The sequence below is a fragment of the Athene cunicularia genome (genome assembly GCF_003259725.1).
Source record: "Athene cunicularia isolate RWA chromosome 15 unlocalized genomic scaffold, athCun1 chr15_part1, whole genome shotgun sequence".
Classification (NCBI taxonomy): domain Eukaryota; kingdom Metazoa; phylum Chordata; class Aves; order Strigiformes; family Strigidae; genus Athene; species Athene cunicularia.
The window spans coordinates 10,847,872-10,863,507 of record NW_020799121.1 but is presented as its reverse complement, the minus strand read 5'-3'; the positions used below and the strand labels follow the sequence as shown (position 1 = coordinate 10,863,507).

General features: G+C 35.2%; 1 protein-coding gene across 1 annotated transcript in view; it reads right to left on the bottom strand.

Annotated features, from left to right (window-relative positions):
- Positions 1-703: 703 nt before the first annotated feature.
- SLC15A4 (solute carrier family 15 member 4) overlaps positions 704-15,636 on the bottom strand; it is a 36,245-nt gene continuing 21,312 nt past the window's right edge. Inside the window, exons 6-9 of the mRNA XM_026859961.1 lie at positions 15,165-15,333; positions 10,813-10,968; positions 5,466-5,624; positions 704-2,099 (exon numbers count right to left, since the gene is read on the bottom strand). Coding sequence (XP_026715762.1) covers positions 1,951-2,099; positions 5,466-5,624; positions 10,813-10,968; positions 15,165-15,333 — 633 coding nt within the window. The 3' untranslated portion in view covers positions 704-1,950. The remainder of the gene's footprint in view (positions 2,100-5,465; positions 5,625-10,812; positions 10,969-15,164; positions 15,334-15,636) is intronic.

Sequence of the window (15,636 nt, the reverse complement as noted above, 5' to 3'; positions counted from 1 at the left end):
TTAGCTCTTGGGGGAAAAACCAGTGCAATTAAGTTCACTTACCAGAAAAGTGTTAAGTACAGACACCAAAGCTGATAACCTCTAACACCAGAAGCAACGCTCTCCTCTTAGTTTTGACAATAGTACTCATCCTTCAGAGAAGGAATGTGTCTGAAAGCAAAATCTTCATAAATCTAGTAGAATACTACTTGGCAATCACAGCCCAGTTCTCTCCTGTGATTATATGCGCTTTGGAAATAAATAAACATGAAACACTACAGATTGATGCCCATATCAGAAGTGCATGACTGAAACAGCATCCATCCAAGAAATTATTTGGTCTCTATATGGTTCCTTATATAGCTTATACCATCTGAATATTAGGCTTCTTTAGCTGGTTATAAATGGGATGTTCCAGAAACACAGCATATGGAGCTTTTAAGACAAAGTTAGAAAAGAAAACCAGCTTTTCCTCATATGAGATGATGCTTACTTTTTTTTCATCAGTTATTCCAATTTTAAATCATATTAAGTAATGCAATACTGATTTATCTTGGCAAAGACAGGACAGCTTGCATACAGCTATATTATTTGACAAAATTAATAGGATGCCAGTGTACATTTAGAAATCTAATAACATTCCACTGTATATTTAGGAACTAAAGGCTAAAGAACAAAATATTTGTTGTATAATTTTATTCACTGTGAAACAAAGGGTCAAAGGTCACAGCATGAAAAGTTCATTTTATTTTGTAAACTCATTAAAAGATGTCCACATACAAAAGAAGGATATTTTAACAATGTAAATGCAGACAAAGGAAACTATAAAAATTCAACACATTAATAAAAAGTTGAGTTTTTATTTTTTTCTTTGCATATTTCCTTGTATCTTCCATACCAGTCTGCGCATCTTAAAGTACAATTGTTAGAATCATTAAAATTCAAGAGGCTGAACATAAAACCCTTTTCTCTGCTGTAGGAATGTGTTGCTGAAAGATACAAACCCTGTAGCATGTTAGCTAGAAGTAAGACACAAGACTGAAGGAACTGGCTGAAAGGCTTCTAAATTGTTATTGCGCATTCATCTTCTGAAAATTCAATCTCGGTTTTCTTTCTGCAAATATTTAGAATATTCCCTAGGGAAGTAACAGCGTTAGACTGAAGAGTGCTTTGTCAAAAGATGTATGTTTCCATATTGTCCCTATACATCTAATGCAGATTCAAAAATAAAAACATTTCTGAAGTAAAACCAGTTCAGTCCCAACGAGTGTTTGCTGCGCACCAAAATTTACAGCAGCTGTGTGACAAGCTACTGTGACATATAATTCAGTCTTCAGGATCTGATACTCTTGACTGCAAGTTTGGACTTAAACCCTCAAGACACAGCTAGTGAAAGGTCAATTGTAAAATGGCATTTCTTTTTATCTGAGCTAATCTGCAGTTTAATTTGTCCTTGTTTCTCCCCCAGAAATGATCCGCAGGATTGAAAATGTATTCTTGTAACCACTACTTGAGGTTTCTGTAAAATGTTTTCTTTCCTGTGTCCTCAACGTAGGCTTGAGACTGTTGAGTGTTTCTCTAGATCCACTGTTCTTCACTAAGCAGAGTTTTTCAGTTAGGAACAATCCATGTCACATGTGACTCATAATACTCAATTTCCAAGGGTAAGCGTCCCAACTTTCGAGAGTTAAGTAAACTTCTCACAATTAACAAAGAGCAACTTGAATGCCTAGAGTTAATACACTTCTGAGATTTGTGTTTGTCCTCTGCCAGGACGTAGTGCAAGAAATGAGCCCCGCCAACATAAGGCACTTACTTACCTACATTACACGAAAGGGGGCAGGGGCAAGAACTCTTGTTACATGCAAGTCTAGTCAGAGTCTCACCGGAGAAAACGTCAGATCTCGCAGACTCAAGGTGCACTGCCATTCATTGTGTGCTGCTGTCATAAAGTCTGCTCTGTAACAGATATCAGATCCTCCCATTGGCAGCCACTTCATTAATCTTTGATTTTTGATGATCATATTTCACAGAAACAATAAGGAAAAGCAAGAGGGTTGCTCCTTGAATAGCAGCCAGCAAAAAAAAATAATAGTTTAATTGACAGCCATTAATATTACCTAAAAAGAATTGGGGAGAAAAAAAAAAAAAAATTATACAAATAAATATGTCAATCCCTTCAATCTTAGGTAGTGAAGATTTTTCTGCAAAACATGGGCAAAACCAAATCACATTTCCATCTGACAGCATAGTTTCATTTTTAATTATCCAGAGCAAAAGATGGAACCTCTGAGGAAGATGCATAGAGTACAAGGATTGCTTTCTTCCGTGCTTCAATGCCTTAAGCCAAGTAATGTCCCTGAAGAAGCTGATATGCTGTTACTGCATGATTTCTTACCAAAAATTGCTGGAAGTTCCACCTACCACTTTAAGAACTTTGTGCAAACAAAGACTATATATAGAGAGAAGTGGGCATGCTCCATGAGAGTCAAAACAATTGAAAAAGGCTAATAGGCTAATAATCTTCCTTTCTTCCCCCTCTATGCTCTTTTTTTTTTTTTTTTTAAAGTCTGGTTTCTTATGCTGCAAAATTGCAATGCTTTGTAACTTCAGGTAAAACAGCTAAAAACCTCAGTGTGTATTTTCATGTATGATTTACTTTCATTGTATTGTAATAGGGATCACAATTTCTGAGGAGACAACTAATTTTAAAAGCAAAAAAAATAAAAACATCCCTGTGCTGTAGCCACTAAATAGACCTGAAGCAGATATTTCTGTAAATGAAACCCTGTTCAGAAACCAGCTCCCAGTGAAATGTGGCATTCAAGACAGAAGCAGAGCTACACTCATACAGGCTAGTAACTTAAAGCCTTTACCATCTTCCCCGATAAGCTTTTAAGGAGTCTGGAGAATACAGTACAGTGATAGGGAAAAAAAAAAAAAAAAAAAAAAAAGTGAGTCTCATGTTTTACATAAGCTTAACTGAAACAGGTAAAAGTAATTTTTTTTTTTTTTTGGTACTAGATATATATTAGAGAGTGCACTCCCATCAGCCATTTCAGCCCTGTTTAATGCTGTATGGTCTTTCTGCGTCTGGAGGCCTGTACCTCCCTTCTCTGCTAAGTCAAAAATAAAAAGAATCAAAACATGAATACTATTAAGGGAAAAGATGGGCAACTCTGTAGATATAAAGAAAGCAATTACTGAGATTTTCTCTCAGCTTCCTTTTAGAACAAGGTTTAGAATTCATGCAACCATAGATGGTTTCTTTTTGGTGCAATTCACCTTCGACATTCCCTCAAAGTTGTTATAAATTAGCAATTTGTACCATGTTAAATAATATTAAATTAAGAAAGCTCATTGCTAAAAGATTATTCCTCTATTAAGAAATGTGCACTAACCATTGCTGTACTTCCAAGAACAATATATTGTGGCTCATTTCCAACAAGCCACATGAGCCACAGCCAATTGGACCATTATGATTATCAAAAAGGTTAGAGACAGTAAAAATAGTGAAGTATACATCGATCCTAACAAGCTGTTCATGCAGCATGCCTATAAATGTTCAGATTAAATTGCTTTAATTACTGAAACTTAAGATTCAATTAAATGAATAATAAAATAAATAATAAAATGCAATAAAATTAAACGGAGTCTTTCCTTGACATTTAAAATACAATATACGTGTGAATCTCCATTTCAAGAGCAAACGTGTTTAAAGAATAGTAATTATCCTTTATGAGATGGGATATTAAACCCATGAAAGCTCAGTTTTTGTCTGAGAAATAACAGTCATTTCAATGGCAGCAACAAACACTGAAGTGCCAGCAGAGAGTGAACTGTCTCAGTAGGTTTTGGAGGCAGTTTGTTACCTCAGATGGTATCACGAGTTAGCATAAATAGCAAAATCTTGGTGTACGTGCTTATAGTTATTATACAGCATCTAATCCAAAATTCAGAAGTCTTTCATTCATAAAGACTCCTCTTTACAGTTCCTACCCTGTAAGACCTAAGTAAATTCTGGATGTGTATTTGACAACTTCCAATAACGCTACACCAAATGAAAATTGAGTTATAAACAGTTACTGAGATGAACAATTAAAACACTAGCTACTATGGATGCCACAAGTCAAAAGCACCCACTGAGTGCTTCAACCTTGAGCCAGACGTATAGCTGCTGAGAGGGCTCACTTGTATATTGAGTCTTTGGACTAAGAAAGGTAGAAATATCCAGTTCTGACAGCTGTCCAAAAGAAAATCCACTGAGCTGGGTAGCTTATTCAGAACAGATGACTAATGAGTCATGAAAGGTAAACATCTTGCAGTTCTAGCCAACTGTGGATATATTTAGCACAACCTAAATATTTTAGAGAGAGTATTAGGCACTATCTTCTCTTAGGCTGCTTCAGAAAACAAAGGCAAGAGGCTAAAAAAGCAGCATCAAATACCACATATATTAATGTATATGAAATCATTATCATCCTATTGAGACCTTGTCAACTGCATCACCTCTATACAGAATTGCAGAAAAAAGATGCTCTTCTAATTTTTACATTCAGGAAAAAAGTCTCCATGTGATTACATTTTCATTTGATGAGGACACTTCCATAAAGTTCATGCTACTTATCTTTTGCAGTTTTTTAAAGAACAACTTATAAACCAAAGACGACAACTTGTGGCATCTGTAGTGTTCCAGAAAACATTACTTTTGGTAGCATGCAAATCAAGTTTAAATGGCAAATTCTCTCATACCAAATTTAAAGTAAATTTAGGCTGCACTTTTAAGCCATGTATACACAGCAGGTCTAGCATACGTTTTAAGAACTTTTCACACTCCTTCTGTTGGAACTAATTAGACCATTGATGATGGTATGATTTTCTGAAATTCCCAAGGTGCCACCTACTGGTGCCAATAATTATTTTTAACTTCAACTGGCAATAAAAAGCAGATGATATGTTGGACTTTTTTTAAGAGTAAAAATAGCTAGCTGACAGAAATGCAAAATTAACTCATGGTAATTTCAATAAAGTGTCCTGAAACTAGGAAGCTACATAATCACTAAGAGAGAGATGGGTACATTTTACTCCCCATAACCACAGAAAGTAATTTCAGTACTTTATGCCAAATACATTCTTTTTCCACACATAACTTTTAAATTTTTTACTAAAGTACTAAAATTTCCAAGTAATTTCTAGCGATGAAATGCAGTAACAGCTGAACAGGTAATTGACAGGCCTTACAGAGGCAAAATACTACATACATGTTTCCCATGCTTTTATGAGGACAGCGTATAATTTTGCATAGTCACATTACTCCCTACTTATATTCAAAACGAAACTTTGTCTTTAACAAATCAGTAGACAAATTTGTATTTTTAAAATAACTGTGCTAAGACTCGCTCAGCAGTCCCACATGTTTGATGTTTAACTGCTTCTGAAGGAAGTCTTCTACTTTATAGACTATGAATACACTGGAAATAACTTACCAAAATCTGTGTGATTACTCATCCATCCAATTTCTTTAATAGACACCAGTGCCAACAATCCAGAGCCAACAAATGATCCAATCCCCGAAAAGAAAAAAAACAGCCCCATAATAGCACTCTGCATAGATTTGGGAGCAGCTGAATATGCAAATTCTAGACCTGTATTAAAAGATTAAAAAAAAAAAAAAAAAAAAAAAAAAAAAAAAAGCTATTGGAAGATCTAAGAAACAACAGTGGTTTGTTCTAGTCTAGTGTTACGGAAGTTACAGATGTATACTACTTCAGGTATGTTAAAGAGCTAAGACCAGCCTTGGATTTCAGGAGACAGGGAATTGGGGTAGTGAATCCCTATCAGTTCCCAGTTCCCTCAAACTGCTTTATGAACCCTGTTCAAGGCCATCAGTATATCAACCCATTAAATGAACAACACTTGAGACATACACTTTGATCTTACTAATATTACATGTGTAAAATCAAGAAATCTTCTGAGGCAGCATATTAATTTTTCTGTCTCAAATTATCCTCAAAGAAATTTATTAAACTAACTCTAACCTGGCAAGCTCCATGTTCCCCATTTCACTTGTTTCTGTATCACCTATCTGTTGTGCAGTATTTACAAAGCACATGGCATTCCCTGCTGAGAACAAAGTACTCAGGAACTGAAGGTCACTCCTCCATTGACCAGAAACATTTATTTCTCCAGACTCAGTGTCTATCTCTGAAATGTGCAGACAGAGAAATTAACTGTAGCTGGAAAGGCAGTAAGTAGTTTTAATTTAATTTTGATTTAGAATTGCTTGCTAGCCTATTCTTTTTAAGACTCATACAAATGGGACTTTAAACTGAACTAAAAATTCAACTTTAAACTATTCTTACTCAAATTTCAACCAGTAAACCTAAGAAAAACTTACCAGTGACATCAATTTGAAAATCTGTGCTACTGAATTTGAGTACCAACAGAACACACCAGGTTAGGCTCTGCCTTGCAAAGACTAATGCCCATGATTAACTCTCCTTTTTAGAATAATGCTCCTGTCAAAAATCAAATGGGATTATTCACAAGACAGTCAAATACATTCTTTGCAGAGCTTTTTCTCTGACAGGTGAAATGCTTGTTTCAAAACAGTCTCCTTCATACTGAAAATTAATGCTACCTCATCTAACATTTTTCTTGGTAAAGAGACCATTATAGACCTGAAAAATGGCACAAATCTTCCATCTTGCATAATAAAAGTATGCTTTATTTACACCATTACTGGTATTTGACTTTTGCTACTCCAGACAAAGTTTAATAGAAATACACTGTCATTTCTTTTCAATAAAAGGCCTAAAGCTTCAAGCCAGATAGGTCAATTTGCCTGTTGTGAGGGAGGAACTTTGTTCTTGTAAAAGAAACAGAACTGTGTGTTCTCACTGATCTAACAGCATTGTGCACTGCCATCCAAGAAATCTCTGATAAACAACACATCGCTTCTCTCTTCATTTGCAAAACATGTTAGAATGGGCCAACAGCAACCTGTCTGTGAGTCTAGAAGGGAACCGAAACATTCTTCATGCAACTCAGCTGTGTGGGTTCCTGTAAATTCAAACCGTAACAAGAGAATCGCTACAGAGATGGAGAGACATCTGCAACAGGGAAGGGGGGAAAAATAATTATTTTGAGAACTGAAAACTCTCAAATTTTTTTTCTAGGTTGTGCCACTAATGTAACACTTCAGATAATATAACTATTCAGATTTTTCGATCTCACTTAAATTAAAAAAAGTAGACTGCACTCAGGAGTAGTATCTTGGTTTTTAACCTCTTGTTATCATAGCTGCCACAAGTCTCCAGATTATTGGTCATTTTGGTCACCAGGTTTTTGTACATTCTGTACAAGTTAAGCTCAGGTCTATCACATGAAAGGATCTGTCCAATTTCTTCTCTTGTTCACTTTACAGATATACTGGATGCAAGTGTTGCTGCTGGAAAAAGATCTTAAGACTCAAAACAAAAAACAAAATGGGTGTAACACTGTGCACTTTTTGCAACAAAATAAGGCACGTTTCTAAACTTGAATAATGTTTGCAGCAACCCTAATATTTAATCTGGCATAAAGAATATAAAATCTTTTCTTTGCCTTCAGAGATATTTTGCCTGCTGGCAGCCATTGATAACGATTTCACGCTACCTCAAACAAGCAGTTTTGAAATTAAACCCTCTAGTTGGTGTTGTCATGCGAGATTACGATTCCCAGTTAAATAAGGGTGCTTTAAGAGGATTGACAGAATAATACAAAAGATTAATGCAATGTGTGTCATCTTTTTAAAGGTACCTCAAGTGTAACTAATGTGGCTTAATAAGAATATGCTTAGTTTTACAGTAAACAAAAAACCAAATGTATGTTTCTGCTCTTATGAGATTTAGTCCCTTTTTGTTCACAATAAACATTTCTAAATCACTAGTTTTGTAGCCGTTAACACTTTGCTTATTTTAAAGCTGAATTTCATAGCACAATAGATGCCTTTATCAACTTTTAATATCAAACTGGTGAAGTATACTTTGTGAAGTCTTGAGAGGCCTTCTTAAAGAATCTAAAAATTCAGTTTAAATAACAATCAGAAGGCAGGAAAAAAAAATCTTTGTAAAAAAAGTCAAATGGAAGTGTAATACACAAAGCAATTAAGATATACATAGAATTTCTGGTTCAAGGAAAGAGAAGCATTTGCATTTTTCCTAACACTGACCAACAATTTTTGAAGTTATAAAGCTGTTGGTACAGACCCAGCAGAACAGCAGAGTATTCACATAAGAATAGTGTTAGCCTTAAAGACTTGACTTCTCATGAAGAAAGCCACTAAAGCAGTTGAAAAAAAAAAACCCCAACTCTCAGCTTGGAGTTCAACAAACAGAGAATGAATCAAGTCCTTGACCTTTCTACAACCTGCAGATAGGTTTGTTATTTTTTCCTTGTGAATACTATAAACTAGTAACAGTGCCTGAGAGAGAGAAATAGGAGTGTGTAAGAGGGAAGAATTTATTTTTTTTTTTAATGAACACTTGCATTTCTGATAAATCATGTCTTTATCTGAGTCCAGATTTAATTAGGACAATCCCTAAAGTTGTAACTAAAGGTGACTCATTGTACTCTTTTCATAAAAGTGCTAAATACAGTCTTAGTTTTAATAAGTAACTCTATTAAGCAAGACTTCCATACTCAGATTTTTATGTGTAAGGATTTGTGATGACTACTGTTCACACATAATGAAATGCTTGGTAACACAGGACAGCAATGACTATTCAGATATGTCCTCTAGCAAGGGATACCCAGTGACTGCCCTGCTAAAGCAAGCTTGCCATCTAAGAATCCGAAGTGTTTAGCATCTTGGGTCTCAGTGTGATTTAAAGAAAATGAACTCTCCCCACACATTACTAGTTGTTTATTGAAGCAAATTAATTTAAGGACTTCCCCATACCTCACTGGGAAGGGGTGGGGGTGGAAACCATATGAGGAACCAGGAATGGGACCCTTATATCAGATAATGACCTCAGGCCTTCAGACATTTAACACTTCAGGGCTCATCTACAATACTGAATGCTGCAGTCCAAGAAGTGAAGAACCAGGATTTCAGGTGGTGCAATCCAGTAGGACCTTGTGCCCAAGGCCTGTGTTTACCCTCACAAGCCCATTCTACAAAGAATTCCTCCAACCTACTAAAAAAAACTATGGTAGAGTTTAATACATGATGGATATATCTAATTCTTCGTCGCATGAAATCCCAGGCCAGACAGCTGGAAGGAAAACTTAGAGCAAATGACCAGATAGAAAAAAAAATGTGGGGTTTGGGTTTCTTGTACTTGCCAAGCAATCCAACCACCCTGTTTTATTTCCTAGCAACTGTGATGACAGTAGAATACATGTAACCAGAAACCTGATGGAGCAGAAGTTCTCTGTTCCACTAAGAGGGGAACAAATGGGCCACGTGACAGCCAGGGCTACCACCAGCAAGATCTTACAGAATTAGAGAATCTCATTTTAACCCACGGTGCTTGCCTAGTGTGAGGAATGAAAGTAACTTCCTATAGGGGAAATGAAACCGGGAAATTCTGTCACAAGGAATCGAAGAAAAAGATCTATATATAATGCCAGCTTGAATGGATGATCTTCAAAGTTCAATATTCTGAAACGGTATTTCAACACATTAATAAGTAACTACAGTTAAGCAAATACTAAATGGTTTTTAAATCAAGTCACTGGAGGGGTTTCATTATATTACATCAGGTAGCTCTGCAATTCTATTTAAGTAGTATCAGAATAGCTACTTCTACAATCATGAAAGGTTTCTGTTACTGGTAACTAACCATTGCTCCCAAGCACTAGATATGTAAACACTGTGCTAAGAGATTCACAATAGTATTTCACTCGTTTATCATAGTAAACCAGTGTTAGACATACCACTGTGAGAAGAGGTAAGTTCCCTGTGCTTTTCTCCGCTAAGGAGCCCTGCATGTATATGAAACAGATCAGAAAATAAGATTTTATAGACCTATTCACCCTCTCCTCCCCCTTCACTTTCGGCTTAAAAATCAATACGATCACACAGCTGTCCACTACATCACACAGAACAGTATTAAGAAATACAGGATCTCTTGCATTTGTTCAAGAAAGGCAAGATTTGAACAGTGTTTCACTTTCCCTAGTACCAGACTGAAGTACTAAAACAACTACAGAAAAATGGATCTATAAATCAGGTACAACTGTATAAAAAATACCTAATTTGTTATAAATATTCACAAAAAAAAAAAAAGTTCAGATTCAGTGTCACATAACTTTTCTTATTTCAGGGATGTAAGAACTCAAATAACATGATTTTTAACTGGTGATAAATCTTTCTAAAGATGGTTTATTTCTTCCTTTTTCCCTCAGAAAGGTGTTTCTATTTACTAATTGATTTTCTAAACTGTGAGCTCAGTTTTTAAGCCAAAAAAATTACATAGCACAAAATTTTATTTGCAACACAGAGGAAGATTCAGAGGAAGCCATACTGCATTAAACCTGTTTTTTAAAAGATGATAGTGAAAGAGTATATTGTTTTTCATTCAGGCTTGCAAATATCCAATGCTAACTGGATGACATGGAAATATTTTAAGTTGCTCTGCTTGAAATTCAGTCTTGAAAACATATATAGCCAGGTTTCAAATGAGAAAGACAACTGTGTGCTTTGCCACTTAAGTTGTAATGTATAATACTGTATTTGGGAACATTAGAGCTTATTTATAATGATTTGAGAAGTAAACGTTTCTTTTCAAAAAATACATTGTTTATGATAGGTATGAAAGCAGATTTAAAACACACAAAGACTCTTACCTGCTATACTTGCAAATATTTCACTGAATCCAATCAGCACATATTGAGGTATCTGCCACCATATTGGCAAATCTGCAGCATGGTATGTAACATTTCCAATTGTCTGATTAATTGTTTTAACCTTGACAATTTTCAGTCTGTTGCTTTCCAGAATTCCTACACAGAGTGGGGGGAAAAAAGATTGACATAAGATGCAAACATTGTTTCTTTATATTAAGAATTAAATTGGGATTCAGTCCTGCACTGCAATTACAAATTATAAAATAGGAATATGTATTTCCTTAATTCCTAACAAAGCATTTCAGACTACTTTTGCTATTGTTATTTCAAGACACAGAGTTCTTCTTGCCACAGAATCAGCGATTATATTTTTATTCAGTAGCAATAATTATACAAATACTTAAACCTTTTCCAGATGGATTAGCTAAGAGCTTTCTCATAAAAACTATGTTGTGTTTTTTTTAAAGACGATCTTGTTTTCACAAACTACTACTTTGCAGTGTTGAACCACTGCATCTGCCACCATAGTATTAATAAATTAGAAACCATTTAGCTTATCATAATGGCTACAGTAGTGCTGTAGAACTATGAAAACCCTCTATGAATGTGATCATGACATTTATATGACAGTTATCATCCCAAGAGATCCAAAACCTCATTAGAGCTTGATTTACAAGCAATACATTGCATAGAAAGCACTTCATGTAGAATAAAAAAATAGACATGACAGTGTAAAATACAGCCATTTTTAGCTTGCTCAACACAACAGTTTAGAGTAGAAAATGAATATCAAATACTGCTGTAGGGTTTTTGTTGAAGTTGCCCAGATTAAAGGATTTGCCTCACTGTTACATAAAATGCACAGAATAGCTAATAGTTACTAAAACTCCCTGCTCACTCAGAAAGGACCTCTATAAAAGCACTAAGGTGGATTTATTCCTCACCAATTCAGAGAAGCAACACTGAGTTAATGACACTACTTCCTACAATTCGTCACACACACATGGCCTCCCATTTAATGCGTCAGATTGAGCCAAAATCTGACCTAATCTTGGGGCACAAAACATCACTCCTCTTACAAAAAAAAAAAAAAAAAAAAAAAAAAAAAAAAACAAATTGTACAAGGCTTAGATGACAGACATAATGCTTCATGGATACCATACCATGTACATGCGATTACATCTGCTTCCTCATTACTAGCTTTTTGTTTCCTAGAGGCAGCCAAAGGATGACATGGGCATTTAATATGATGTTGGCTAAAGCTATTGACAGCAGTTTTCATATAAACAAGCACAAGCAATTTCTAATGCACAGTATCTGTTCTTATGTTTCTTCCCAAATCTGTGACATACAAACCTTGAGGGGGGCCAACCAGATCACCATTTCTCTGCTAAGTGACAATGTTCCAAGAGAAATGACTGAAGTTTAACAAAACCACCCCATACCATCACATACAGTTTCTTACTAGTCCTGGTCATGGCAAGCAGCCCAAGCTGGGAAGAAAGCACGAGGAAAGCCGCTGTAGTCTGTAGGTGAGGCCGTAACTAGTTCTAGAAATCACATGCTTAAGGATAACATTATCACTGTAGGGAGTTAGAGCTACAGCTTTGATAACCAGACTGAGAGACCACATGTTAAAAAGTGACTTACAAAGGACTTTGAACAGGATGGAAAGCTGCATTTCTATAGTCCAATTTTATTCATTCATAGCAGTTCAGAATCTATCAAGTATGAAATCTCGCAACAGCTCTACAGTCTAATCTTCTGAGACACGAGAGTTGTGGAGGGAAAGTTGGTTAGAATTACTCAAGTTTGTTTAAATACTACCTTGAGGCCCCAAAATGTTTCTTAAAAAAAGACTGTTTTCCTTCATAACATCTGTTTTTGATGTGACTGTTCAGAACTTAAAACCTCTTACTGCCAGGCCACCACATTTTCTCTACTTCCTCACTTCTTTTTAGGTGACCACTTACCCATCATACATTTAAGTATCTTTCTATAGCCCTTCAGCCACCTCAGTGCCCTCTGAACTATAAAGAGCTGATGTAATTAAAATAAAGCTGGATTTCTTGATATTTTGGTTTTAATATAGCTGACAAAACATTTTAGAGTGGAACTTCATTAAAATGTAAACAGAGCAGTACAGTCAGCTAAGAACTCAGATAAAATTTAATTCATATACATTCAACACAAAATTATTGCACCTCAGAACATCTAATGATCCTTAATGTGTTTGATACTCTTCACAACAGAAGCAGATTTAGGAGGTATTTAGCCACAAAGGAGCATAACTACAATATACTAAACTCTGCCATAAATTTATCTTCAAAGCCAAGTACTTCAGAATCTAGAAGCTATTGATTATTTCTTACTTTGAAAGACAAGCCTCAAGTTTAATCTTGCACTTTTAGTAGTTAAAAGAATCTTAAGTTGTTGCTGTAATTGTTTAAACTCTATAAATGAAGTACATTTTCCAGTTGAATAACCTTAAATACTGCTGCTCAGAATTTACAATAAAATGCATGAAGCACAGCAGATGTTCATTAAATCTAATCAGTTGTATTCTCACAGAGTTTATTAGATATTTAAAATAATCTAAACAATCTAATAGGCAGCCACAGTGACCACAACTAATGCCAGTTAGAGAAGTTAAAAATGGAAATACGGCACAAACAAATAATTAAGATACTTCCAAGACTGCAAGTTAATATCTTAACATCTTCATACCTTTAAGATTTTAATCAGTATCTCTCTCTACAGCAGAAATGGTTGGAAGTAATGTTGTATTTTAAGAATATTAAAATATGGCTTCTATCATTTAATGAGAAAATAAAAATTTTATGAAACATATAAACCAACAGCAGCTTTCCACCCTGCTAGAAATAGAGTTTTCTGTGCCCTAAATTTGTCACAACTGAAGCTCTTAAATTCATGTTATGATGAAGGGATATTTATTCCAAAAGGTTAAATTTTCAACCAGACTGCAGATAACCACCCAAAGAATTCACCTTCTCAGTTACTCCTGTGGAAGAGTTAGGGGAGGATCAAACCAACAAAATCATGTGTTACATTTGTAGGTGAATATGAAACAAAGCATTTGAAATTTTTAAGAATTCTGCTGTAAAACATGTTCCCCAGCTCAGCTATCATAGCTCAATATGCTTTTTTTTCCCCCCAGTACTAATAAAAACAGATATTGCTGGGTTTGGATTCAGTTATATGTGAGCCAGCAGGTTCTATTTAAAGAGCTGACATTTAACTGTTTTACATCATCTTCTTTTGCTGGTAGCAGTGTCCTAAGTAACATGGAATAAGAGAAACATTCCTATTTTAAGTTTAAATGACTTTGCTTTAAGAACTTTACTTGCCCACATACAAAGTGACCTTGGCCTAATAAGGTAATTATCTCTCTCATTGAGAGAAATCTTAATAGCCGTATAAAGTGTCCCTCTCTCTAAAATATAGGAGATTACAAGTGCTGAAATTAATTTATTTAATGCTATAATGCTTTATCAATATGTTCATTACAGTGATACTAGGTGAAGGCTATAGGTTTTATGAAGCATTGCTCAGAGATGTTCAGTTCCACATCAGCAGTGCTTAACAACTTTAAATCATCTCAAAAGCAGCTGATTTATGGTTTGAACAGAGTTGCCATCTTTCTCCTTTCATGCTATAGCTAAGCTATTTTACACTACAGTAATTCCCAAACATTGAGGAATTTAAAGGTTGGGGACAAAAAACCCAAAGTGGGAAGAAAGTCTTGTTCAATCATAACCTAATTTTATTATTTCAGACAAAGGAAAAGGATTTTAGGTAAATTTTCAGACTATATGAAATACTTCCTACTGAACTGGTTTGTTCCTCAGGATAAATAAATTTTCAACTTTGAGATAAACTGTTAATAAGTCAAACAACATGGACTTCCACCATACCTTAAAGTTCATTTTAAAACTAACAGCCTTAAGCTCTGATCATGAAGCTAAGGTATTTGTTGTGAAAATATGGTCAGAAAACAAAGAGTTCTCCTCTACCAAGCATACCAGAAAGTAATACTGCATGTGAAAACCTTAACTAACAAGTTGGTTTCAAAAAGTATACTTGAAGTTTATTTTGGGCAGGAAAAATGGTCCAATTTTATCACAAAGGTTCAAAACAGTTTAGTACATTTTTGGATAACATCTCTTTCATTGCTGGGAAATGAATCCATGCAGTTGCATTCTAACTATCCCATGAAAAAGACTTCTGAATAATCCTGAATTCAAGATTTACCAAGGTGGGTTTTTTTTAAATGCTATGGCAAGTAGCTGAACAGATAACTGTATAAGTAGATCTCAAAGTTGTTTTCTTACCTGCAGCAAATGCAGAACACATTACAAAGAACATTCCAACTGCAATCCTCTTCAGTGAGGATGGAAGCAAGCCATTCCTCTTTAAAATGGGGTCCACCAATTTATCTTTTAAGGGTATTAGGATCAGAATAAGCACTGCATCAAACATAGTCAACCATGCTGCTGGAAACTGAAAGGGTAGATGACTTAAGTTAGCAATGTCATACTCAAGGGTTGACTTTTACTATTATTTTACAAAGGAAAAAATATTTTTGATGGAACGCTGAGATCCAAAATAAACCACAGTGCACTGATAGACACTGTGAAATGAAAAATAAGCTGAGGAAAAATCTCAGCTATTCAGGTTTTCATTTAATTTGGCAGTTCATGACTCCATCAGCTCAGAAGCACAAATCTAACTCCAACAGTATTGCATATTCTCACTTTCAAGATGCACCCCCAGCTGTGCTGAGGTGGGTGTCGGGGGACTTTC